The sequence below is a fragment of the Vidua macroura genome, chromosome 1 (genome assembly GCF_024509145.1).
Source record: "Vidua macroura isolate BioBank_ID:100142 chromosome 1, ASM2450914v1, whole genome shotgun sequence".
NCBI classification, from domain to species: domain Eukaryota; kingdom Metazoa; phylum Chordata; class Aves; order Passeriformes; family Viduidae; genus Vidua; species Vidua macroura.
Window position 1 is genome coordinate 130,486,858 of NC_071571.1, and position 24,340 is coordinate 130,511,197.

General features: G+C 41.2%; 1 protein-coding gene across 1 annotated transcript; it reads right to left on the reverse strand.

Moving 5' to 3' along the window:
- Window positions 1–283: 283 nt before the first annotated feature.
- Window positions 284–22,783, reverse strand: CDH17 (cadherin 17). The gene is made up of 17 exons (XM_053983457.1): window positions 22,739–22,783; window positions 19,921–20,019; window positions 19,099–19,236; window positions 17,302–17,440; window positions 15,920–16,078; window positions 15,036–15,235; window positions 12,475–12,606; window positions 11,747–11,897; window positions 10,836–11,051; window positions 9,517–9,593; window positions 8,037–8,228; window positions 6,580–6,824; window positions 4,717–4,847; window positions 3,552–3,788; window positions 1,509–1,625; window positions 1,286–1,402; window positions 284–433 (listed from the first exon to the last, which is right to left on the reverse strand). The coding sequence occupies exons 1-17, from the start codon at window positions 22,781–22,783 to the stop codon at window positions 327–329; spliced, it is 2,502 nt and encodes an 833-aa protein (XP_053839432.1). The 3' UTR covers window positions 284–326.
- Window positions 22,784–24,340: the final 1,557 nt, after the last annotated feature.

The following is a 24,340-nucleotide window of genomic DNA, read 5'->3' on the forward strand; positions in this document are numbered from 1 at the left end:
CTGTAAAGTCCATATTTACTTCAGCTGTCAGATGAAGGAGACTGGTCCCACATATAGATCCCTGAAGGGGCTCAGCATTTGGTGCTGCCATGAGTTAACACTTTAGTCAAAGCTGATAAGCTTATTAATGGCTGCTGCTGAAGGTTACATATGTTGTATGTTTTGTGACTAAATAGTATTATGTACAAAAGTGAGGCCAAACCCCTGGGAATCTACTTTTGCATGTTTTTATCATGTTTGTGATAGTACATCTCTGGGCTTTGGAAGCTTCACAGTTCACTCATTCACAGCCCAAAGGGCAGTTTTGTCTCTTGATGAGACAGTCTTTAAGCCAGTCTGTTGAGTTCAGCATCATCTTTTGCATCTTTGGGATTACTCTTTTCATTTTTCTCTTTGTATCTCATGTGGCAAAATGCACCCGCTAAAATGGCACCTGAAAAACAGAGAGTGTTTGTATGTAAAGGGAAAAGTAAACTTTCTGAAAATATGTTCCAGCAAGGGCCATGACACTGCCCTGTAATCCACAGTGCTTTACCTCCTGAACAGAAGCAGCTTGGAGGAAGGACCGTGCAGCATGGGACCAAGAGCATGGACCCAAGGCAGTGCTGGGCAGGATCAGACACCTTGGGGCTCAGAGGCCTTCCCCCAAAGGAAAAATTTCCTCTAGGGTCTGACCAGATGGCAGAGTGTCTATTTTAGCCCCTCCTCCCTCTGAGCAGGGATTTGTCATGTTTGTCTTGAGATGCAGTCCCTCATTTCTATTTTATATATATATATAAAATGCATAATTTGATCTTTTAAAATCATGATGAACTTGTTATACTGTATATAAATTTATTTTCTCTTTATCACTGTTAGAATGAATATGAAAGATGTAAACCTGCAAAGCCGAAATAGGTGAATAAAATGGTAACTATAAGCTACAGGTACAGATACCATAAGTAGGAAGCTTCACTATTTTCACTATAATCTGGATGCCTAAGACAAACTCAAGTCCCTTCCCTGACAGGCCAAGGGCAGTAAGTAGCAATGAAATGACAATATGCTACAAGTTCAGCAATTTCTTCTGTCCTAGCTGGTTGTTGTGCCGCTGGATGTTTTTCTTACAATCAAAAACTTAGAAGTTTGCAGCCGTCATGATACACAATCATGGGATCTCTCCTCTTTCATTCATTCTGCAACATGCTTGACAAATATTCACCCAAGTGAATTCATATCAAAAATGTAGCAGCACCATCATATCTCAGAGATCTGGCTTCAAATCAACCTGGAAGAAGTGACTTACCAATGATGATTAGGACTCCAAGTAGAATCCCAATTGCCTGCCCAACGGTTGGCCAGGAGTGCTCACGGTCTATTTCAATAAAACATGAATTTTCACTGGAACACTTGCAGATGCTTACTGCAAAAGGAAATGCCATGAAGTTAATGAGAAGTTTAGTAGTCACATTTGGTTATTTATAAATGTAACTGCTGTCTTGAAGCTAATAGTTCTGTGCACAGAATACCTTTAAGATTCACTTTGTTTTCCAAAGGCGGTTTTCCATTGTCATTGAGTATTATTGGAACATCATACACCTTCTCTTCAAAGTTAGCATGTTTCAGGGACAGGTAAGCATGAGTAGCTGTAAGTAGGAAATGGGACATTCATGTCAGCACAAGAAAGAAAGTTAGCTCAACATTCATACCAGCTGCAAGTGTTCTTTTTTTTTTTTTTTTTTTTTTTTTTTTTTTTTTTTAAGGCTGCTTTGCGCATGATAGTAATTCCTGTTTTCCTCAATGTATTCCAGGATCTCATTGGTTTGCAGACATTAAGTAAAAAGCGAATATCTAGAAGCCTAGTCTAGCCTTCAGCATAATATGACTATAAAATTTCCTTCCTAATTTCTACACGAGGCCAAATCTGATCTTGGGTAGTACTACACTGATAACATTCCATCTGGACCAGGAATAGTCCCCTCTACTCATAGAGACCAGAATCAGCTTAAATTGTTCCCAAGGAAATGCAGGACACACCATCCTTCTAGTGAACTTACACTGTCACATCTAAGACTCCTTAAAAACTGGAAAAAGTACTAATAGCCATTGGGATCAGATCAAAGGTCTGTTGATGTAAGTGTCTTGTCTCCAGAATAAATGGAGATTATGATAAAAAAGCAAGCATGTATTTTATTTCCTCTTCCCTCTCACCCTTTAAAGTTTTCAGCTCAGGGACTTCTTGAGCAAGATGTAATTTCTTGCTTCGAACTTGTAGAAAATTTCTGCATAGACAACACCCTGAGACAGCAAGTTCCCAAGTCAGCTACCTCGTCATTCTATCTGCACTGTAAATAACTCCACAAGTTTCACTTGAGGGCCCCAGATTTGTGCACTGGATGAGAGAGCAAAGGATGAACCTTTGGCCACCCTGACCATAGCGTTCATAATTTTATATCTCTCTATTGCATTTTTTCCCTACTGTCTTCCAAGATTAAAAGTAGTAGCTTACTTTGCTGCTGCTATACACTTTCTTATATCAGGCCATTCTATAACTCTGATTATCCTTGTCACCCTATCTAAACCTGTTCCCAGTTATACTGCATTTTTATGACAGAGATAGAGAGAACTGGAGTTCAAAACTTGAAGAAATTATGGATATATACAGGGGCATAATGATGTCTTCAGGTTTCTTGTCTGGTTGTTTCCTGGTAATCCTCAATATTTGACCTGTTTTTCTGAATAATGCTGATCTCACATTTCCATGGAACTGCTTACAGTTCTCCTTCCTGATTCGTAATGGCCAGCTCAGCACCCATGATTTCAAAAGTGAATTTGGGAGTCCAGCGTTCACTAGCACCTGTGAATTTTATTGTTCAAGCAGGTCAGTCTTGGAAGAATGTTCTGAAATTCTTCACCCTTGGTTCCTACTCAAATAACTTTGTATAATGAGTAAACTTTGCCTCCTCATTGCACATCCATATGTATTGAGTTATGCAGATCCCAGCAAAAAACCTTTAGAAAACCACACATGAACTCCCTTCACTGCAAGAGCTGACTGTTTACTCCAAGTCCTGAATTTTAAATTATTATTTATTCTTTCATAACTTTAAATTTGTGGCAACCTAGCTTTCTCTAGTGGGACAATTCATCAAACATGTTTTATTAATTCAGACAGGCTCTTTCAGCCAAGCACTTATTCGTGTGCTTACTGTCCCCTTCACTCACTCCATTCACTTTGTGAGGCAAGACTTCCTTTTGCACATGAAATGTCAGAAATGTACAGTTTGCAAACTGCTCTATTTCTTTTTCAGCAGTGATTTGTAGTCATTAAACACACTATTTCATACTTACATGCTTTTTCTCTCAAAAATGATCATGAAATTATAGCTTGCAACATATTAGGTTTTACATCTTGCAAAAAATAATGAATGACTTTGGTGTTCTCAACAACTCAATTTTTTTTTCTACATGGAACACTGGTTATGCAATAATAAGGAATTCTGTAATTCTTCATATTCACCGGAGTACCAAGTGAGCCCCATACCATTGTAAGAACGGCTGAATTAGCTTACCATTGAATTTTGAGATTTCCCAGTTATTTCTTGCATTCATCTCATCCGCAAGGGAAAAAGTAAATTTTGAATAAAAAAACTGTTCATCAGCATCAGTAGCTTGAATGAGAGTTCTCTCTCCTCCACTGACCGGGTAGCAGAAGAAAGTAGGATAATCCGTAGCTATTTGTGGATAGTTGTCATTCACATCACGTAAGTGTAGAACCAAGAACACTTTGGATTTCTGAGCTGCATTATCTGTCGAGTTTAACAGAATGCAAAGTTACATGCACACCTTGGATTTACACTCTGGGCTGTTGCATTTGCAGCTATCACAGAGGTACACCATCAGATAGGCAGTGAAAGGTATTGGTCTATCTAAAGATGGCAGAAACAAGGTCTCAGGAGGTCCTGAAGGATTTCTGGTAGCTGCCACTTCTTTTTAACAAGCACTGTTTATTTACCACCAGCTCTTGTTAGCTACAGAGCACGAACAAGGGAAAGGAGGCAGATCATATCTAGTAATCTGTCATATCCATCATGTCTGGCAAGCAGTCACATCCAAAGTGACCAGTGCTCTCTAGAAGACTCTTAAGCATGAAATGCCTTGAGTTTCCCATCCCTCTTCTATATACAGGAAATGCAAGCCAAAATTGCAGGATTTAAATGGCTAGAACTAGGAAGTCCTAATATATTTCAGAACTCACAGAGTATTAGTTTTAATTACAGTAAAATGAAATTCTGTAAAAGGTTACAAACTACTCTCTGGGTATGTTTTCAGGAAGCCTAACCGTACCTAGGAGAAAGACTAAAATCTTCATAGCTGTAGAGAAAAAAGTGGCAGAAAATATTAATACTGAAAACAGTGAAAAATATTGAATCTTCTCTATATGTCATGTGATTCAAACAAATATAAGACCATACCCAACTTCATGAAAGCTATTTTAATCCTTTTTATCAACAGCATAATATTTCTGCAAGAAATTTAAATTCTTAAGAAATATATACTTCTAAGGATACACCACAGGATGTATATTTGAGATTACATGTTCCAGTACTTTTCATGGGTTTAGTAGGTATTAAACAGTAAGTTTAGTAGGTATCATTAGTAGGTATGATAATTCCTCATAAAAGAGTAAGGACAGGGGATTCCTCTGTGTGTGTATTTAGTTGTTTCATCACTTACTTAGCTCTGATACAACGACCTCTACTGAGTATATTTCTTCAGTTTCTCGATCCAAAGGGGAAGCAGTGTATACCTGCCCAGTGGCTGAATCAATTCTCAGCCATTTTCTCACGTCACCTTCCAAGGAGTATCTTTGGAAAGAAATAGGGAAAAAAAAAAAAACATATACTGTTCCAAATTGGGAAAAAAATCCGACAAAGCAAATGCTCTTTGTTGACTTTATGTAAGAGGCTTGATTACAGTTGTACTCAAAGAAAGGGTTCTTGGAAGAGTTGCAGTACCACAATACTACAGCCAACCAGGAGACACAGATAGAGGAAGACAAGCCAAAATCATCCAGAATAAGAGTGAAAGCAGAACTACAGAGATGCCATCTCTACTGCAGCCTGTGTGCTTGCAATTCCACTTTCCTTCTAAATGGGGAGCCTGGGATGGCACTGAGCTTTTAGTCCAGAAGTGTGATTTGTCCAAACCCCATCACATCTCCCACATCTTGGTTTTGATGGGCGCCCAAGCCAAGGGCTGGGGGCAGAGAGGCCAGTGCGGCAAGGTACCCTGTTGTGGATCAAGAAGGTGAACTATGGTGATTATCTTCTGCCAGTCTGGAGCAGCCTGTAACTACCATTGGGGCAGTCTTGGTACAGAGAATGCTTTAAGCATCACCACATGATTGCGTTTATATAATTGTTTAAAAAAATCCAGTTTAAACCCAGGTCCCTGGGTATTTACTTATACAAATTTAACCATGAACATATGACCCAGTTAAAGCACAGGCACTTTGCTTGAGTGGAAGTGACCAGATCTTCTCATTCAATGTTTTTGTCCTTTCAGTACCCTTTACACTAGAAACAGCATGCTTGTACATCTTCTCCTTCTTATACTTTTTATTTTATGCCCTTTAACCTATTTTTAGCAGAAATGTGGTTTATGTATATCTGAATTCCTGTCATGTGTCTCTGTCATCATTCCCCAGAGCTTCTGGACTATGTGGCTCACTTTCAAACTAGTTTGACAGAAGGCCAAACATGATAAGTTCCCAAAAGTTAGGAACAAGTAGAAAGCCAGATGAGAAATCTCTGGGAATAAGAACCCACAGGAGGCCTAAGAGTCACATTGTGCAACTAACTCCATTAACCACTTAGTGTTTTGCTGAATTTTAGTTAAATTTCAAGAACTGTTTATTTTGAGTTGATCTGTTCAGCATTCCAGCTGGGAATTATACAGCAAAAGTCACAAATAACTCCTCTATCTGACTCTACTGTGTAAGGTACATTTACACCATGCAACACAGCACAGGAGTTGTCTTGCACAGAGCTTTGCATCCACAATAGAAAGAGTTGTGTCATCTCTGACAGCTGGGAAAGAAAATGAAATATTTTTCAATTGTAGACTTGAGGCTGTGTATTTTGGTGAAGAAAAAGTTGAGGTTGTGTATTTTGGTTGTTTCCTGCGTGACATGAAAAGCAGCTACTCTCCTACTGGTTCAGGGGTACACAGTATATGCTTCATTCTTTTGATAAAGGTGTTATGGACATGGAACCTTGTTATTCTCAGTCCAGCTCTACCTTTTTCCTGGAGATATAAATGAGCCTGTTTCCCTTGTGGTTTCCTCTTTCAAGGCTGATGTTTGATGTTCACAGCACAGACAGAAGTCCAGTCAGAAAAGTACTACCCAGCAGTCTGCTGCAGGTGGGTCGCTGGCCCCCACCCCACCACATGTCCACCTTCTACTAGGAGACAAGACTTCTGTAAAAACAGTATTTTTCCACATGCCAAGTATTGGGCATATTTTCCTTGCACTTCCTTTAGAAAAACTTTTGAAAGCCTAAACTCAATTAATTAATCACAGTCACTCTTTTTTACCGTACAGAATCCCCTTCAGGATCATAGGCCTCCACCGTCATGACCAAGGTATTGACAGGAATGTCTTCAGACACTTCTGTTCTGTAAACTGGCTTCCGGAATACAGGTAGCTCATCCACATTTGTCACAAAAACTTTTAACAGGGTAAGAGAGCTTGAGTTGTAGTGCACGCCTTCCACCAGCGGTTCAGGATTTGTGGCGTTGATCACCAGGTTGTACACAGGTGTCGTTTCAAAATCAAGAGCCTGGATGAATTATAAAAAAAAAAAAAGTTAATGAAGCAATGGCTCTGCTGCTGTGGGGAGCTCCAATGAGAAACTAAAAAGTCCCCTTCTTCTCAAGGAGGAGATTGCATCCCAAACATAGGCAAAATAAAAGAGAGCTGTCAGGAAAAAATTACACTGGGAATGTTCCATTTAAATGAAACCATAAGCCTGTTTAGAGGCCTTCTCAGCAACTGCATTTTCTAATAAAGTTGCCACCTGCCCAACTAAGTTTAATAACAATATCCTGTTTACAGAAATAGTATTTATAGCTCTGTTTGAGAAGGCCTCAAATGACCTCCGGGTGCCAAAAGTCATGCAAGGGTTGTTACACCACAGAGTTTCTCACAACTGCCTCCTTGGGAAAAAATGAGGCTGAGGCTGATGCTGAAGACAGTTCACCAAATGCTGCCTCTGCCTGCACTTGGCCTGGTGGCAGCACATGAGCTGGAGGCACACAATATAACACCCCTTGGAAAATGAGTGATAGTTTCCTGGACCCATAGTCCAAGGCTCGTTTCAAAGGGAGAGCAATTTTGCTATTGAAATTCATGGATGCAGCAAAGAGTGTTCCTGATATTCCTGTCTCCAGCATTCAGCAAATGGGCTGTATCACCTACTGCAGCACATGCTGTCCTTGGCTTGGTCACAGTTAATGTTCCCCTCATCAGGAACAAACTGCATCTCCATGCTGACATTGAGACATGATGGCTACATTTGCACCTTGCTTTGCAAAGGCCATTAATGGCCAGAGCAACTGCAGGGAGGAGAATCTGCCCCATCATAGCCCCATCACTACCACCACACCCCATGGAAGCATTAGCTGGCTTTCTCTTGTCCTTAAATGCTGCTGCAAAATCACTCAAATAATGTCATTTTTTTATCATTATGGTGCATAAAGACCTACTTCATTGGCCAGAACCTGCTCTTCTGGAGAAGCAGCCAGCAGCAGAGCCAGTGGAGGGAGCTGCTGGTGGTGGTGAGGGCTCAGCTAAGGCAGGAGGATAGGTGTGTGTGAGCACTGCACAGGCACAGAGCTTGAGTCCAGAAGTGGAGGCTCCTGCCGTCTGCACCATGCTTAGGGTGTCCCCACCCCACCACCAGTCAACACCCTCCTCACAAACCATTACCAGGGCACTAACTGTATTACAAATAAGTAACACTAAAGGAGAAGAATAAAATCCATCTATTCACCTTGTTAATCCTGATGAACCCTCGATTTGTTTCAGAGTCTGTCTCTATGATGAATGTGTTGTTTGGATCACCTTCCTTCACTTGGTAAATTATGAGGGAGCTCCCTGTGGCAGGCTCATCTCCATCAGTTGCTTCAATTTCTAATATCACACTTCCTATTGAGATATCTTCTGCCACAGTCACACTGCCATACTGAAGAGAGAGGGGTGTCATTGAAACATGACATACCATTTGTGGATAAGAACTTCAGCACAACCATTTGTGGATAAGAATTTCAGCACAACCACAATTTCAGCTTGTGACCCACATGCGTGGATATATTTCAACCCACAGCAGCTACACAAAGGAGGGAAGCTTTTTAGCCACACATTTATCGTAGGTGATGGGATCTATGTCAGTGCCACTAGTACAGCACCAACCCCAAATCTTTAGCTCCTCTGTGAAAACCAGCCCATGATCATGCAGAAGGGATAGTACAGCTTCTCTGTACCCTGTGAGCACCCTGGCCACTCATTGTTAAATATTTGATTGCTTCATGCACCACAGGTTGTTGCAACATTGGCATCCCAGATCTTCTGACTCTTTAATGTGTGCCCTTGCCCAGAAGCCTCGCCTTGAGACCAGGTCCTGGACCAAGACCTTGAGGTGAGATGGTGTAAAACCTGCTCTGCAGGCACCTTGTCTGCATGAGACTGCGCTGCCATGCCATCAACACAGAGCTGGGCAATGCAGTCTGCAAGGCCCAAAAACCAACACAGCTTCCCTGAAAGGACAGCTGTGCCTGACAGGCCAGACAGCTCTCCTTGAACCCACCACCTACATGGCATGCAGGAGTAGTAGGAGCTAGGACACCTCTGTGTACGTACTTCAGACACCTCCAGTGTCTGCCAGGAGGCTTGGGCCATCAGGCAGAAGTCATGAAATGTCTGCAGGTCTCTGCCAGATGCCAGCATCTCCACCAGAGAAAAGGCAAGAGCCTGACACCCATCCTGGGATCAGGTTTGGTCAGGGATCACTGGACCACTGTTTCTGGCCACACAGGGCTTTTGATTCCCATTCACCTTCTGGCTGTTTTGGCTACACTAGTGCAGTGTTTGGAAAGGTACTTGGGAGATGCCAGCTTTTTTCCATTTAGCTGTTTGATTAATTTTAAAGCCTTTTCTTCCCCCTTTCCCTTCAGAACTTGCATTTCTGGAATAAACTGCTTTAATAGAAAAATATCTTTCTGTACACAGTTTTCCACTGAGCAAATTACCTTAAATTTCATGATTAGCTGTTAGTCTGTCCCATTGCTTACTGTCTAGATAGTGCTTATATGCAGACTTGCAGCAATACTTTACCTTTATTTTTACTGGTAGTTTCTCTGTTACTTGTTCTGTAAATGGCTAGTTTCTTGCTGACATCCTATAGACATTGACAGTATGCTCAAACACTTGTCAAAAGTTATTGGAACATCCAAAATGGTGTTAAAAATACTCACATCTGAATTTTTAAAGATGGGAATTTTATCATTTATGTCGATGACATGTACTTCCACATCACAGATTGTTTTGAATTCTGCATGGAAAGAGACAAACAACGTCATACTGGCCTTTCTGCCAAAAATAACTCTTCTCCAGAAGGGTTCACTGTGAGCAAAAGTGAGCATTGCCAAATTGCCCAATCTAAGCACTAAGTTGAGAGAAGCACTTATCTCAGATATCTCTTAGTCAATGACAACCTCACTTTCTGTCTTACCACTGATCTTCCCAATTTCTCCAGCACTGTCCCATCCTCTTTAATTTTCCTCACTTTTTAAAACCATATCTATTTACCAGGATGATGATAGCTATGGATTGTGTTAGCCATCTCAGTATCACTTTTCCATGTCAAAAAGTAAGCCCTGGTTTAAAAATGCTCTCTTGTCCTCTTGGTATCAGGCAGCACTCCCAGTTTTGTTACAGGCCAACTTCAGATTAATGTAAATCTAATCACTACCTGAGCAGGGGCACCCATAGCAATGGCAGGTTGTGACTTTAAAAGCATAATATATCCATATATAGATGGATTTTAGTGTTTTACGAACATGCCTCATGAGCTGAAAGCTAATGAAAATTCTAAACAACATTGTTTGGATGGAATTCAAATAAGCATACAAGACAAATCACCAGCTTCCTCCCTCTGGAAGGTTTTCCATCATCTGCCAAAATGATGCTATTTCATTTACCGACATCTTTACATGCCAGTTCCTTCATGCACAAGTTTTGCCTGACTGTAGGGATTCCAGCACAAAGCTTTAAGCTTTGGTATGAAGTTTGATTTCCTTTCCATTCAGTGAATCACAAAGGACTCATGACAATTTACATAAGGAACAAAATAATTTTTGAAGTTTAATTCCAGCTTAATATTCTCTTAATGTTTTAAAATATTATTTGTACTGTCTGAGCAGCTGTGTTTAATTTCTTGATTTTTTTTTCAGTCAAGTCCCTTTGAAAGATCTGGGGGAAAACCACAATCATGATCTCTTCATTTTTTCCCCCTGTGGAAGGAAATCTCTTTCTGAAGTACTTGTTAACAAGCTTCCCAATTTAGCCACACTCTGTCCTAGAGCTGGTTCCCTTCCATGCTTGCATTATGAATCATGATTAATATCCCTGCATCTCAAGAACAGTGCAAGTACCATGCCAGAGCAAGACAGCTCTCAGTGCTACTGCCTATTCAGCAAGTCCTCCTTGTCTTCCCACATCCCTTAGACACTGAACACAAGTCATGCCAGTGTGGACAGAGTTATTCCAATGAATAACAGCATGCATTCCTTACTTGAATCTGTCACCAGGACCTTCAAGAAATACTTGGCTGAATCACGCTTGTTTAAGGAACGGCCAGCTAATTGCAAAGTCCCAGTGTCTTGCTGAATATAGAAGAGATTCTTTAAGGGAAATTCAGGTTCCTGACTTTGGATTTGGAAATGCAGACGAGAATTAAGGGTATCCTTCTTATCCATGTCCGTAGCAAACACGGTGCCAATATTACTTCCTGTAGCAGAGCAGAGATGGGAGTCAGACAGAATGCAGTGGTCCCATTTCTCCACAGAAATACACAGTGACAACAGTGATACCAGTGCAAAGAGTAGAGGGTCAATAAAAATAAAGCTGTATGGAAAACACTTCAATGGACATGCAATCTTCACTTCTGGGAGTTTTTGCTTTAGCATCCCAACATATTGGTTTGGGGTCAGGTCAGTCCAAAAGACTGTAACAGCAGACTCTTCAGTCCTGAAACCAAATAACTGATGTCAAGACATTGGACAGATTTTGGTAATGGTGCATTGAAGTCAAAAGCATTATGCTGGAGTTGCAGCTGGATGAGGGAAAATGGGCTCATACCACTTTAAGAACAGAATTTCTTGTATTGACAATAAAAGAGGTGTTTTTCTTTACATAGTCTAAGCAGTTATCCAAAGCTGTGGTTGTGGGAAAATGCAGTTTTATGTTTTAAATAAAACAGCATTTTTAAAATAGATGTTTTGAGTCTGTCCTTCTCAGGTTCTTGAAATCCTTTCCACAAGAATTATTGAAGGGAAAACAGGAGGGCTATTTGCATAGAAATATATTTCCCTGAGACAGCCACATTTTAATGTTTGGGATCAGAATTTCTAGCTTCATTCACACACAGCTGGAAACAACAGGACTACAATGAGGTGTATCAATTAACAGAAGTTCTTTTCTTACCTCCCATTTCATTTTCTTGAACTTCTATTACAGTGAGATCCTGCTGACACACAGGGGGATTGTCATTGATGTCTTCCACAATAACGTGAATTTCCAAAGGTTTGTCCACCAGTTCTCCCGTGTTATCTTTTGACACCACAAAGAATGTATACTGCAAAAAGAATATAACAATTAGATGGTTTGAATGTCCACTGTGACAATATTTTGCATTTTAGTATGTAACTATGGGAATATGAAATATCCTCTCATGAGTTTGCTCAGTATTTTCTCTCTGTTTAAATCAGAACTCTTCTATCACCCCTTAGCTTCTGGGGCCTGAGTTCTCAAAGGATTTTAAAATCTGTGGTCCCCAAGGTCTGAAGTAGATCCGAAACCTCCAGATCTCCTTTACTCCACACTTCCCACCCCCTAGCTCTTACCTGTGCACCTACAACCCTGCCATAGCTGGTCCATGCTGTACATTGTACATATGCTGTGGGCAGTGATTTCTACTGCCAGACCCACTCTAGGGTAAGAACCTGAAGCCTGTTTACAGTATAATAGGTGGATGAACTTTCACATATATCACATCATTTTCAAACAGAAATGACAAGAAACAAAACTTTTATCTATTCTTCCCTTCCCATTCCCCTTCCTTTCTGTTGAGCTTTCTCATATTTACTCCCTCACCAATAATCAGCTTCCTGCTGTGCTCTCTGCCACCAGTGAAGTTTTATGTGTTTACTTACAGTATCCTTTTCTTCCCTGTCCAATGGTTGGGTCACATAAATATCGCCATTCTCACTGATGGAAAATGGGAGCCTTGGCAACTTTTCTTTTTCAAAAATGCCATAAATTACACCTGGTTCATTTGACTGCACCTAAAAAAAAAAAAAAAAAAAAAAAAAAACCAAAACAAAAACAAACAAACAAACAAACAAAAAAAAAACCAAAAAAAAAAACCAAAACAAAACAAACAAAAAAAAAAAACAAAAAAAAAAAAAAACAAACCAAAACACAAGTCAGGATAGGAAGTCAGAAGTGTAGAGTGAGATTTAATAGGGATTATTTCTGGACCACAAACAGAAACAACTGCATTCCTTTTAGCTTCATAAACCAGAAAATTAACAGTCTGGCGGGCTCTTGGGTTGACCTGCAGAAAATCAGACTGATAATCCACCTCTGCTTTCTGAATTGTATGGTGAAGCCACTTTACCACAGTTTCTCATCTGTCCAGATGGGATACAACACATACCCTTTTATAAAAGGATTTTGTGATATGGAGATAAATAGCGATTATGAGAAAAAAAAAATTATTTGCATTTTAATATCTTGATACTAATGATTTCCTCTCCTAACACTCTCTATTCCTGCCTGTTGTTTTATTTAATTCAGAGAAGTAGAACAACGAAACAGCACTAAATTAGAAGGAGCTGACAACTCCCTCCAGGACAGAGAGGCCCTGCAGAAAGATTTTGATAAATTATAGGGATGGACAATCACCAACTGTATGAAATTTAACAAAGTGACAGATTCTGCATCTGGGATGGAGGAACCTTGGCTGTATGTATAGGCTGGGGAACGAGAGGCTGAAGAGCAGCTCCACAGAAAGGACATGAGGATCCTGGTGGTTGCCAGTTAAATATGAGCCAGCAGTGCCCTGGCAGCCAGGAGGGCCAGCCCTGTCCCGGGAGGGCACAGCATCACCAGCCAGGCAAGGGAGGAGATTGTCCTGCTCTGCTCTGCAATGGGGAGGCCTCACCTCAAGTATTGTATGACACAACAATATAAAAAAGACATTAAGCTATTAGAGAGTGTCCAAAGGAAGGCCATGAGGATGGTGAAGGGTTTGGAGGGGAAGCCTTAGTAGGTACAGTTGAGGACACTTGATTTGTTCAGCCTGGAGGAGACTGAGGGGAGACCTCAACATCCTCATGAGGGGAGGCAGAGGGGCGGGACTGATCTCTTCACTTTCTTGACCACAGGCAGGACTTGAGGAAGCTGAGTTGGGGGATGTCTGTGTTAGATATCAAGAAAAGGTTTTTCACCCAGAGGGTTGTTGGGAATTGGAACAGGATCCCCAGGGAAGTGGTCACAGCACCAAGCCTTCATTAGTTCAAGAAGCATTTGGACAATGGCCCATGGTGTGATTCTTGGGGTGTCCTGCACAGGACCAGGAGTTGTACCCAATGATCCTGATGGCTCTCTTCCAATACAGCATATTCTATGATTCAATGATTCTGTGAAAACAAATACTTGGTACCTATCTGTAAATAGGTGCATACACACTCTTTACATTCATCAAAGCTTATGAGGAAGGCTCTTTTCTGGGGTGCCGCAGATTTACAATGAAATGAAATACACAGACTGGTAAGTTAATGGACATTAAGTTAATATTTATGTTCTATATAGCAGAAACTGCGTTTCATTTTCCCCTAGGCAGAATCAACATGCCATTGGCTACCACATGAAATTTATATACAAGAGACCCCAGAATGGGTACACCCTTACATGCTAGTCTTCCTTCCACCTGTTTTCATGCTGGATTTCCTTGGGCTGTCACTGAGGCCAGTGAGAATGGCACCAAGCCAATTACTCTTGTGAACAGGATCCATGGAATCCTGCCATGTTCAAGGGATGACAGCGTTGGGGGTGTCATTGCCAAGGCATTTTTCAAAGTCAAATATTTCTGAAAGGCTGTTGGCCTGTTAGTTAATATGTACTGATGTATACACTGCTATTGGTGTGTAGTTATCAGCAAAATATTTTGTGCTTGAACTGTGAAAAGAGGAATATTGGGAATGCAGGACATGAAGGAGGGTATTTCAGTCCTTTCAAAGTACTTTTGATGTAGCAGTTGTGCTGCATGATCACAGCAGGTGTCCCTGAATGTGAGGGACTGCTCACAGCAGGGCTGTTGTGGAGCTGGTCCTCTGCCCTGCTCTTTTGCAGGTGGAAGAAGCTAACCTCCAAATAAGCTCCAAAAACCTCTTGGTTTGCTCAAAGCCTGGAGGACTCATGACTAGATTTTCGTCACAAACTGAAAGGCAAAGTTCAGTCACTCAAGTGTTTGTATTGACTGTATGTCAGTCACCTTCAAACTATTAACTTTTGTGCTAACAAAAAATCAATGAGACCTCCACTAACAATCATTTCCAAAGGATGCCATATTAAAAAAATAACTGGAAGGTGTCAAAGTCGTTCTGAAGAACCTGGTGTTGGATGCAGTGGGGACACTTTCACAGTTAGTTGTGAGGAAACAATTGTGTGGTACAAGGAGAAGTTCAAGGAGTGTGGTCAAAGACCCTACCTTGCTGATGTTGACAGGGTGGACCTGGGTTGAGTTTTCTTTGATGTAAATGATGGGGGGAGCTTTCCATAGGCTCTCCTTCACAGTGATGATCACATCAACACTGCTGGTGAAAGCATTTGTTGTCGTCCCTGCCATGTCCTTCACTGAGACAACAAGTATGAAGGTGTCCTGCTTTTGAGGATTCAAGTAATAAGAGCCTAGAGACAGAGCAAAGAGTCAGGAGAAATGACACAGAGGCTGTGGGGGCTGTTAATCTGCCCATTGCCTCCTACATGCACTATGGTTCTTTATCTGCTTCAGACTTACTCCTTAGATGGTCCTTTGGGACAAACCTCAGCAAGCCACTTCCTCTGGGTTCTCTGAATGATGCAGCATTCCATCCACATTCCATCATGTGGATGGAATAATATGAGGCCTCTGTGCTGTGGTCTCATTTTGTGCAGAGGCATCACTGAACAGCCCTCACCCCAGTTAGGCACTTGTTCAGCCCAGCAGAATAGACAGGTGTTTCTAAACCATTGCAATTTAGTTGGAATCACATGTCCAGATGAGTTTTCTCTGCATTTTTCATGTTACTGCTTTTGGGTTTCTAGATTTCATGGCAGAGAATTAATTCCAAGATATGACACAGTGTAGTCCTGAAGGCCAGAGGATCTATCTCTCTTTGCAGTGTACTTTTAGATCTCAATCTCTATTTCTGATAGCTTCCCTTGAATTTGATGGGACAAAAAACAAATTCCCCAAAACCAGGGCTTTAGTGGAGTGTGTCCCACTGACTACATTTATTCAGAATTTAGCATCAGACCCTTGTTGTTGTTTTGTTCCTATGCATATCCCAGAACTCATGCTTGCTCTTTGCAAACAAAAATCTTTTTACATACCTTTCCTGCTTGGTGAGATTGCTCCAGTTGCATTATCAATCTGGAAAAGCATTTCATCATAAGGGTTGGGAAAATGATGGAAAATGCTGTAAGACAGCTGTGCATGGGGAGTTGTAGGATCATCACGGTCAGTGGCATGGACATACATGAAGGGCTTGCCTGTTTGGATTGGAGAAGAAACAGTGGTAAGAGAAGATACTGAACCTTAACACAAAATCCATTCCAGCAGAGCTCTCAAACCAGGAAAGCAACTTATGGGGAGCTACCATTGTTCATAATGCATCTCTCATGGGAAGCCATGTGCAGAGGTTGCACTGCTGTATGCCATCCCACAGGTCAACCCTTCACCAGCTCTGCTTAGTAGGATCACAATAGGTGTGGTGACTAGTTGATGAAGAAGGTGACAGAGTTAAATCAGCAGAGAGCTATCTATCACACACGAGTGCCTGAACCCAGAATTCACCTCACTGGGATCTCTCCTTAAGGCCACTTTGCAGTTCTTATACAAATCAGTTGAACCCAAAGCACCTTGATAAAAGTGGTGCATGACCTGCAACACGGATACAATAAAAGAACAATCCTACAGTGAAAAAAATATGGAAATACTCAGTAATGTAAGTTAACTTTTACCTTTTGTGCACCAGTGCAGCATTCAGAATCTTTTTAACTTGGATGCACTGAAGAATAGAGTAATATGGTTCAGAATAATTTCTGACCTCATGGAGATTTATATGCATATTGTTTAGCAAAAGTTCTTGAGTCCATAGCCACAGCAATAACAGCTGTGTGAGTCCTTTGTTTTATTTCCAAGATGTAAGTCTCAACTTACTGCTCTTTGATACTTGCATGACTTTTGGACTGGATCACTGCAATTCATACCCTAAGACTCTCTTCTAAATGTTAAGGTTTAGCCCATGTTCTGAGAAGCATCATTCGTGGTAAGCACATGCCCCATATCTACCCTGGCACTTTCTTTCACTGATATGTAAAGACTCAGATAGTCTTAGCATTCTCTTTCGGTATAGTCTTTGGTAGCCTCTAAATTTTAAACCCCTTCTAGCATAAGTTTTTTGGGTTGTTTGTTTTGTTTTGTTTTGTTTTGTTTTTTCCCAGAGCAATGGAGAGAGCAGCAATATTTGTCTGTTAAGAGACACTTGCAAAGAATAATAAAAAATATTTCTGATTGCACTCAACCCTTTACACCACATAGTGATCACCTCTTTGCCATTTCATTATATTATAGAGGCTTTCATCCTTATTTTGTACAGACCTGTGGGAAGAAAAACTGATCTTTTTCCAGCTTGTATAGCAACCACTTTACCTTCCTGCTTAATTTACCTACTTTCCTACTAATGATAATATTTAATTTCGGTGGCAGTTACCTGGACGAGAGTTCTGCCTCACTACTCCATAGTACTTTGTCTGGTTAAATTCTGGTGGGTTGTCATTGATATCCTCCACATATATTGTAACAGTATATGGACCTTTAACTCTCTTTCCACTCTCATCCAGACTTTCCACCTGATTTGAAAAAAAAAAAAGGAACAGCAAGTAAATATTAAAGATAAGTTAAAAGGCACAAATTAATATCAGGATGTCAGATGCCAGGTCACTCTTACTGTCATGCAAATCTAGTGAGAGCCACCACTGGGTAGCTCCACATACAAGGACAAATTTGCCACTGGAGCTCCCTGACAAAAATTTGTCACAGTATATAATGCCAACAAAACAAAAGAACCCACTTCTGCTTCTGATGACACCTTTCAGAGGACAATTTCCCACTTCCAGTTTCAGCAGACCACTTGTATTTTTGCACAGCTTAGAATTAATTGGTGTTTTTCTTTAAACACCAATATATATTTTCTAGCAAACAAGGGGAAAATCCAACATGATATAGCATTTATAACTAATTGCTATTATAAATATAAATCAGAAAAGTAGTCTGATAGAAGGGTTAGTAAAGGAAAATTAATTTTTAATTCTAATGACTTTTTTCCACACAATTTGACTTATTTTCCAGCCTTCTTTAACTTTAAATCACCAAGTATATATTTGTCACACTTAATATTGTTTGCACATAATAGATAAAATCATGATTATTTATGCCTAACCAAGCATAACTTTTTCATTCTGTCATCACTTCTTGTCTATAAATTATTCACATGCCTAGGGTTATTAACTTCTGGGGCTAGGAAATTGTCCTCTCTAATTCTAATCTCAGCTTTAGAGCTGAGAATGTGAAACCATGAAACCTGAAGTGCTAGACTTCAGAAAGACTGCTAAGGCTGGCTAAAAAAATCATCATGTACTTTGTCTGTTCAGATACTGATCCTCTCGTGATCATCTTCTCAGCTGCTAGTGCCTCAGAAAAAGACAACACCATTTTTTACATGGTTTAAGAGGACAAGGCTATACTGAGACCCAAAGACTGCCCATCCACTGCTCCATTCTCAGTAGTGTTTACACTAGTGAGATCCTCATGAAAAGGGTATAATAGCAGGACAAGCACAAAAAGCTTTTTCCTCTCTTAGAGTCCAACATCTTCCAAACAGCTTTCTGCTGTTATCTGACAGAGGTTAGATCTGTGCCTCTCTGCCTAAATGTCTTTCACTCACACTCTTTCACAGAGTCACAGAATATCTCGAGTTGGAGGTGACCCACAAGGATCATCAAGTCCAACCCTGAAGTGAATGGCCCACACAAGGATCAAACCTTGGCATTATTAGCACCATGCTCTAACCAACTGAGCTAATCTCAGTTTGTCACCATGTGTATTATAAGGTTTCTAAATTATTACAATAGTTCATTTTTCCACGCCAGACATGGAATTCACCCTATCAGCCTTCAGGGATAACAAGAGGAGCTCATTCATGAGGCTGGATTTTACTTCCAGTCAAGTATTCCCCTCATATTAAGAGAGTTAAAGGGTCGGTGTTGGCATCACAATTTTTGTTTTCTGAACATAGCCTTCCTCTGCTAAGAATTTTCCTGTTCAATCTTTGAGAGCTACAAAACCGTGTGTCTTCCAGCAAATCTTGATATTAAAAATGAAAAGCCTGCCTGTAAACATAGGCAAAATAAAGGATTCAAAATTTCAACAGATTTCTCTTACTATCAGGTATACCCAAAGAGGACGAATGTGAATACTTCTCCCTTCCTATTTTTCATTGAGCTTTTACCTGCAGCTTGTGCACTTGTTTGGTCTCCCAGTCCAGAGACCCATTGATATACAGGATGCCTGTCCTTGGCTCAATGTCAATAATTCCAGCTTTTTCACCAGACGCTCTAAAACTCACAGCAGGTGACTCAAGCTTGAACTACAATGGAAAAAAACAAAACAAAACAAAACAAAACAAAATAAAAACAGGGGGGGAAATCATCATTTTTTCAGCATTTTCACCATAATAAAAATAATTTCATGCTTTTGTGACTTTTAAAATCTATTGCCAACAGTGTGTTTGGCTGGGAGAATGATATTCCAAGAGTCTGCTCAAACAAGTCTGCTCTTTTCTGATCCTCAGCAGAGGAGTTTTCACATTATTTCCTGAATGCTGCAAGAAAGCCCATCTGCATTTTGTTTCCAAAGCAAACGTCTGCTTAGGACAGGCTTTGTCTGAGCATGGGAATGGAAAAAAATGACACACATCCTCCATTTGCCTGGGAGCTGGATCTGTCCTTCTGTGGTTATGGCTTTGGGAGGAAAACCTCAGAGTCAAAGGAAAATGATGACACAAGTTACATGGAAAGAAATTCTCCAGGAATGTTGATTTTATTAATCCCTGTCTTAGGATATCTTCTTAAAAATGTGCTTGAGAGGGGGTTGTCTCCTGCTCTTTGCATGTAGACTCTTGAACTCCCAGAGAGAGGAATTAAAAAATAATTTTGGATCATCTTGGGGGACTGTTCTTCCCACCAGCACAGAGACAACACTTCATATGTGGTCTCTGTGTGCAAAATATGGGATTCTTGACCAGAGTAGATAACACGAGACACTTGATTACCTGGTGAAGGATGCGTGGACCCCCTCCTTCTTGAACAGAGAAATCCATGTCCTTCAGAGGTCCAGTTACACTCAGGCCCTCCAGATTAAGCCATATAGCCTGTGAGAGAGAGAGGGAGAGAGAGGGATGGAGGAAAGCAGCTGAGGGATGTCTGCTGCCACCACTCACAAACAGCGGCTCCCCACCCCTGGGCCGCCTGTGAGCTATTTTGCTAGAGTATAATGGCAGAGACTCTTCCAGGTTTGCACTGAACATCTCCAGGCTCTTTAGTGTACATAAGTTTTAAAAGCAGTGTGATTTATTAATTAATTAGAGAACAAAGTGCCCTGCCCTTTTCTGACCACTACATCATTAAATGAGATTGAATCTACCTTCAAGAGCAAACAGAAGAAAGTAGATGAATGTAGACTAAGAGCAAAAGGGAATTCATAAAATCATTGCTGGATCTCCTCTGTGTCCCCAGCGGGACCATCCATGACCCATCCAAGAGCCACAAAGCATCATGAAAACAAGTGTGTCTGGAAACTGAACATCACACCTGGGGATGAGGAGGAGCTGTGGCTGCATCCTTTGTAATTTCTCCAGTAAATCAAATCTTTTTTGTATGGGAATGAGGTGGCCCTCTCTGGGTCCCTACAGCACCCCCATCAGTGCCACAGCCTTCTGGGCAAGCCACTTGAGCCCTGTGCCTTCACATCAATTGCATGTGAATGCAAACCACAGAGAGAACAAACATGTCCTTCAGATATTTGGCTTTTACCTGATGGCAGAAACGTCATACAAATCTGTCTCAGCATCTGTTTTCTTCCTAATGGCTAGCAATGTCTTAACATCATGCTTTTTTCTGCCAAATTTTTATGAATTTTATAATCACACACTCCCCAGTGCCCAAAGACCTCCACACTCCTGCCCTAACATTTCAGGACTGTTCTTGATTCCAAACAAAAAAACCAAAGCAAAAATAAGCCTCTCAGGGCAGGCCTTGCACACAATGGTTCACACTGTGGTTCAGATAATCAGCCTGTTTCTTCAAAGGCAAGACCAGGATTCCCCAAATTCCCTGTCTTCATCACCTACCTTGACAACTCTGAGGATCTGCCTGTCCAAATAAGGGCTCCATTATTTTGGTGCAATGGTAAAGTTTCTTTTCTTCCATAGTAAAAATTAATTTTTTCTTGCTTTACAGATTTAGAGTGCCATTGCCACCCTGTCCATCACACCACAGAGCTGAGTGTGTGTTCTCTGCTGTATGACTTTTCCTCTGGATCTGATCCTATTGCTGCTGGGACAGCTATTCAATTTCTCACAGAAAAGCACAGTCTGCATATTACCAAGGGAAAGCTTAATTCTGCCTATGACAAAAACATAGCTAAGTTCAGCATAATTCACCCTAAAGCACTGCTCTGTGTGTGTGTGTCACAAGGAGTGTTTCAATAATTCCATATTGTTCTTAGTAATAGCTAGAGATGCTCTCCCGCTCGCCTACAAGGATTTGTGACTCCTTTTGAAAAAAGGAAAAGCAGAGAGCTGGGAAAGGAGAGGGAGGGATGCTAGTGAACACTAGAGTCAGCAAAGAATAGCAACAAATGCTATCTCATAGTTATGCATCCAGGAAAATGCACTTTGCAGCTACCTTTTAATATTTCTGCAAAATGCTGACTGCTAGCCTTGCCAGGGACCAGATATCAGGACTCTGAATCTGACCTGCCCTGTCTATTCCCATGTCACACAGGTTGGCACAGCCTGGCTCCTGGAGGCTTTTCCTGGGGCCATTTTATGGACAGATTTTGCTTTATCTTGTTCCCTGCCACGGAGGAACAAAGGCTGATGCTATAAAAACCAACAAGTTCAAAGTGCAGCCTGTGAAACAAGTAAGTGATATCACTTCTATCAATTAAAATTACTTTATGTGGACCATAAATATTTCTGAACTTATTTCTACCGCATGAATCACTATTCAAGAGCTTGAAGGGCAAAGAGGCTTCACCTCTTGATCCATATCCATTGGTATATCTTCTAAAGATGGCTATAATGCTTGCAGAGTGGCTTCATGGGGGGAGGGGGGGGGCAGCACTGCCACAAGCAGCAGCTTGTGAAATAGGAAGGGAAAAGGAGGTGCTCACTGTAGCACCCCTCAAGGTCTCCATATTCTGAGGCATTTTTTACTGAACTTGAATTTGATGCATTTTTCCAGTCTTTTCTGTTAATTTCAATTGTGAAGTAGAAGTTATCACTGCTGTAGCCTTTATAAACATCAGTAAATCTATTGCATTTAATACATAAGGTCCATAAAGAGCATAATTAATACGTTTCAGTTCCATAAAATCCTCTGAAAAAGGATGCACAGGAATCAAATAATGAGGATACATAATTAATATGCACAGTTTAAACTATGAGTCATTATATGTCTTAGAATACATTTAATATGTCAGCACATGTATGGATTATAATGCAGAACTCGTGATACTGATGTTTTCAATCTTTGGTGATTTGTTGCAGTATGTTTAAATCTTTTCTAGTACAAAATTCACGTATTGGAAACAGTGATATGTAAAGAGGAAGTAGAAGAGGGAAAACAAGTAAATTGGTGCCTTCTAGGCTTTTTGAAGTTTTTTTTTCCTAATGACTGAGATGTCTTCTTAACTTGCAGTGGGGTCACACGCATGTGCTGGGGACACACCCAGAGTTACAGCCACTCTGCTGGCACCAGGGCCTGCCTGACCTGTGGGCTGGCACACCCCGTGGATTAGAGCTCGGCAGCTCGCAGGCAACCTTTGCCGTTTGCTCACAGATAAAGAAAGGAAAACCTGTAACTCACCGACTGAATGAGAAGCAGAAATTGAAGCCCACACAGCTTAAGCATACTGGAATATGCTTTGCTTCAGCTCCTGCAAAGAGATGACAGTCACTTTAGCCCCATAGAGTTGGCCCAGTCTATTTGCACACCAAGGCAACAGCTGAGTTTTCCTGAAGCTGCAGGAAGAGATCTGAGGAGTCAGTCCTGAAGGAGCAGCTGCAGCCCTGCCTGCAAGAGACGAGACCACGGGTACCCCTGGGCTGCCAAGGAAGGCTGTGCCCATCAGCTTGTGCCTAATGGTGCAAGAGATGCAACATGTGAGATCGCCAAAGAGCTCTCAAAGATTGAACCCGGCATAAAAAAGCCACGCAACCACATTATTACAATGATTCCGTACCACAAACCCATTTTCATTTCTGCTTTACTGAAAGCAATAAGATGTTCACAGGAAATACTATTAATTACAGGACAAAAGTCTTGCAGAGACCATCCTGAGGTGTCTGTCTTCTGGTCCAAAAGTCCAACTGTTTCCTGCAGATTGCAGAGGCAAAGGAAGCCTAAGGCATCTGCACCCCCAAAAACAACATGGCTACTGGAAACAAAATTTCCAAGTCCAAGGAGCACTCTTTGCCTCAAATTTCAAAGAAATGCTGAGCACACACTTCCACAGTTTATGTTACATCCTCCTGAAAACTAGATGGCTTTCTCAAAATGCTATCCTACTTCCTCACTGCCTCCGGATTTTAACAGAGAGGATGAGGCTGGTTCTGGAAGCAGGTGAAGGTGATGTATTGTGCTGCCATCTTCAGTGGTGCTTCATGTTATATGGCTCACACCTACAGGAATCCTTCCACGGATCTATCTCAAGGAGGCCCCCCATGGGGAGAATACAGTGTGGAGGCACAGCTCCCTCCAGATGCCTTCCTGCTTGTGCTTCCCATCACGCCATTTCACCCCCTTCTTTTCTTTCCTCAATGGCTGAACAAAAAGGGGACCTGTAAATATAGAAACTGCTACCCACACTTCTGTTCTCTTGAGCACTCATTCTAGGACATGCCACAGGAGTTTATCTTCCAAATCCCAATCTGTTATACTGTGTGTGCAATTACACCCTTTGAAATACTGGGCTCTTTCCTTGGGCTGGAGATAACTGTGTGGGTAGTGGAAGAAAATAATATGACACGCTTTTGAAACCAGAAGCGATCAGGAAAATCATTAAATTTGTCAGGAGACAAGGGCTGAAATTGAACTCCCTGTTGATGCTTGGCTGGGATGACCCCTTAGTGGGTCCTTCACAGATCTCTTAAAGTCAGAGGAGGTGGCACAGGCAGGGCAGAGAGAATGAGAAGACACTTTGAACCTCCTGGAAGGAAACTTCAAACCAAAACTGTTGCTGATATTCTGGTTATACAGTCAATGAAAATTCTTTCAGTTCCTCTGCCTATACAACCTCTCCCCTCCCCTCCCCTCCCGTCCCCTAAATGTGGCTGTGTCATGGCCAGGTTCTCCTGTCCAGATCCAACTACCAAATGCAGCAGTGGAAATTCAGCCGTTTCACAGTTTGCATGACAAGTGCCTTTGATGTTCCCTTCTCTTTGAACATAAACATAATTTCCTTATGTC

Bases quoted from the DNA above. Each gene is read 5' to 3' on its own strand.
- CDH17 (XM_053983457.1), bottom strand. From the start codon at position 22,783: ATGCTTAAGCTGTGTGGGCTTCAATTTCTGCTTCTCATTCAGTCG. The intron at 20,020-22,738 runs GTGAGTTACAGG...TCTCTCTCACAG, and splicing joins TTCTGCTTCTCATTCAGTCG to GCTATATGGCTTAATCTGGA. The intron at 1,403-1,508 runs GTATTCTGTGCA...TTCCTTTTGCAG, and splicing joins AAACAAAGTGAATCTTAAAG to TAAGCATCTGCAAGTGTTCC.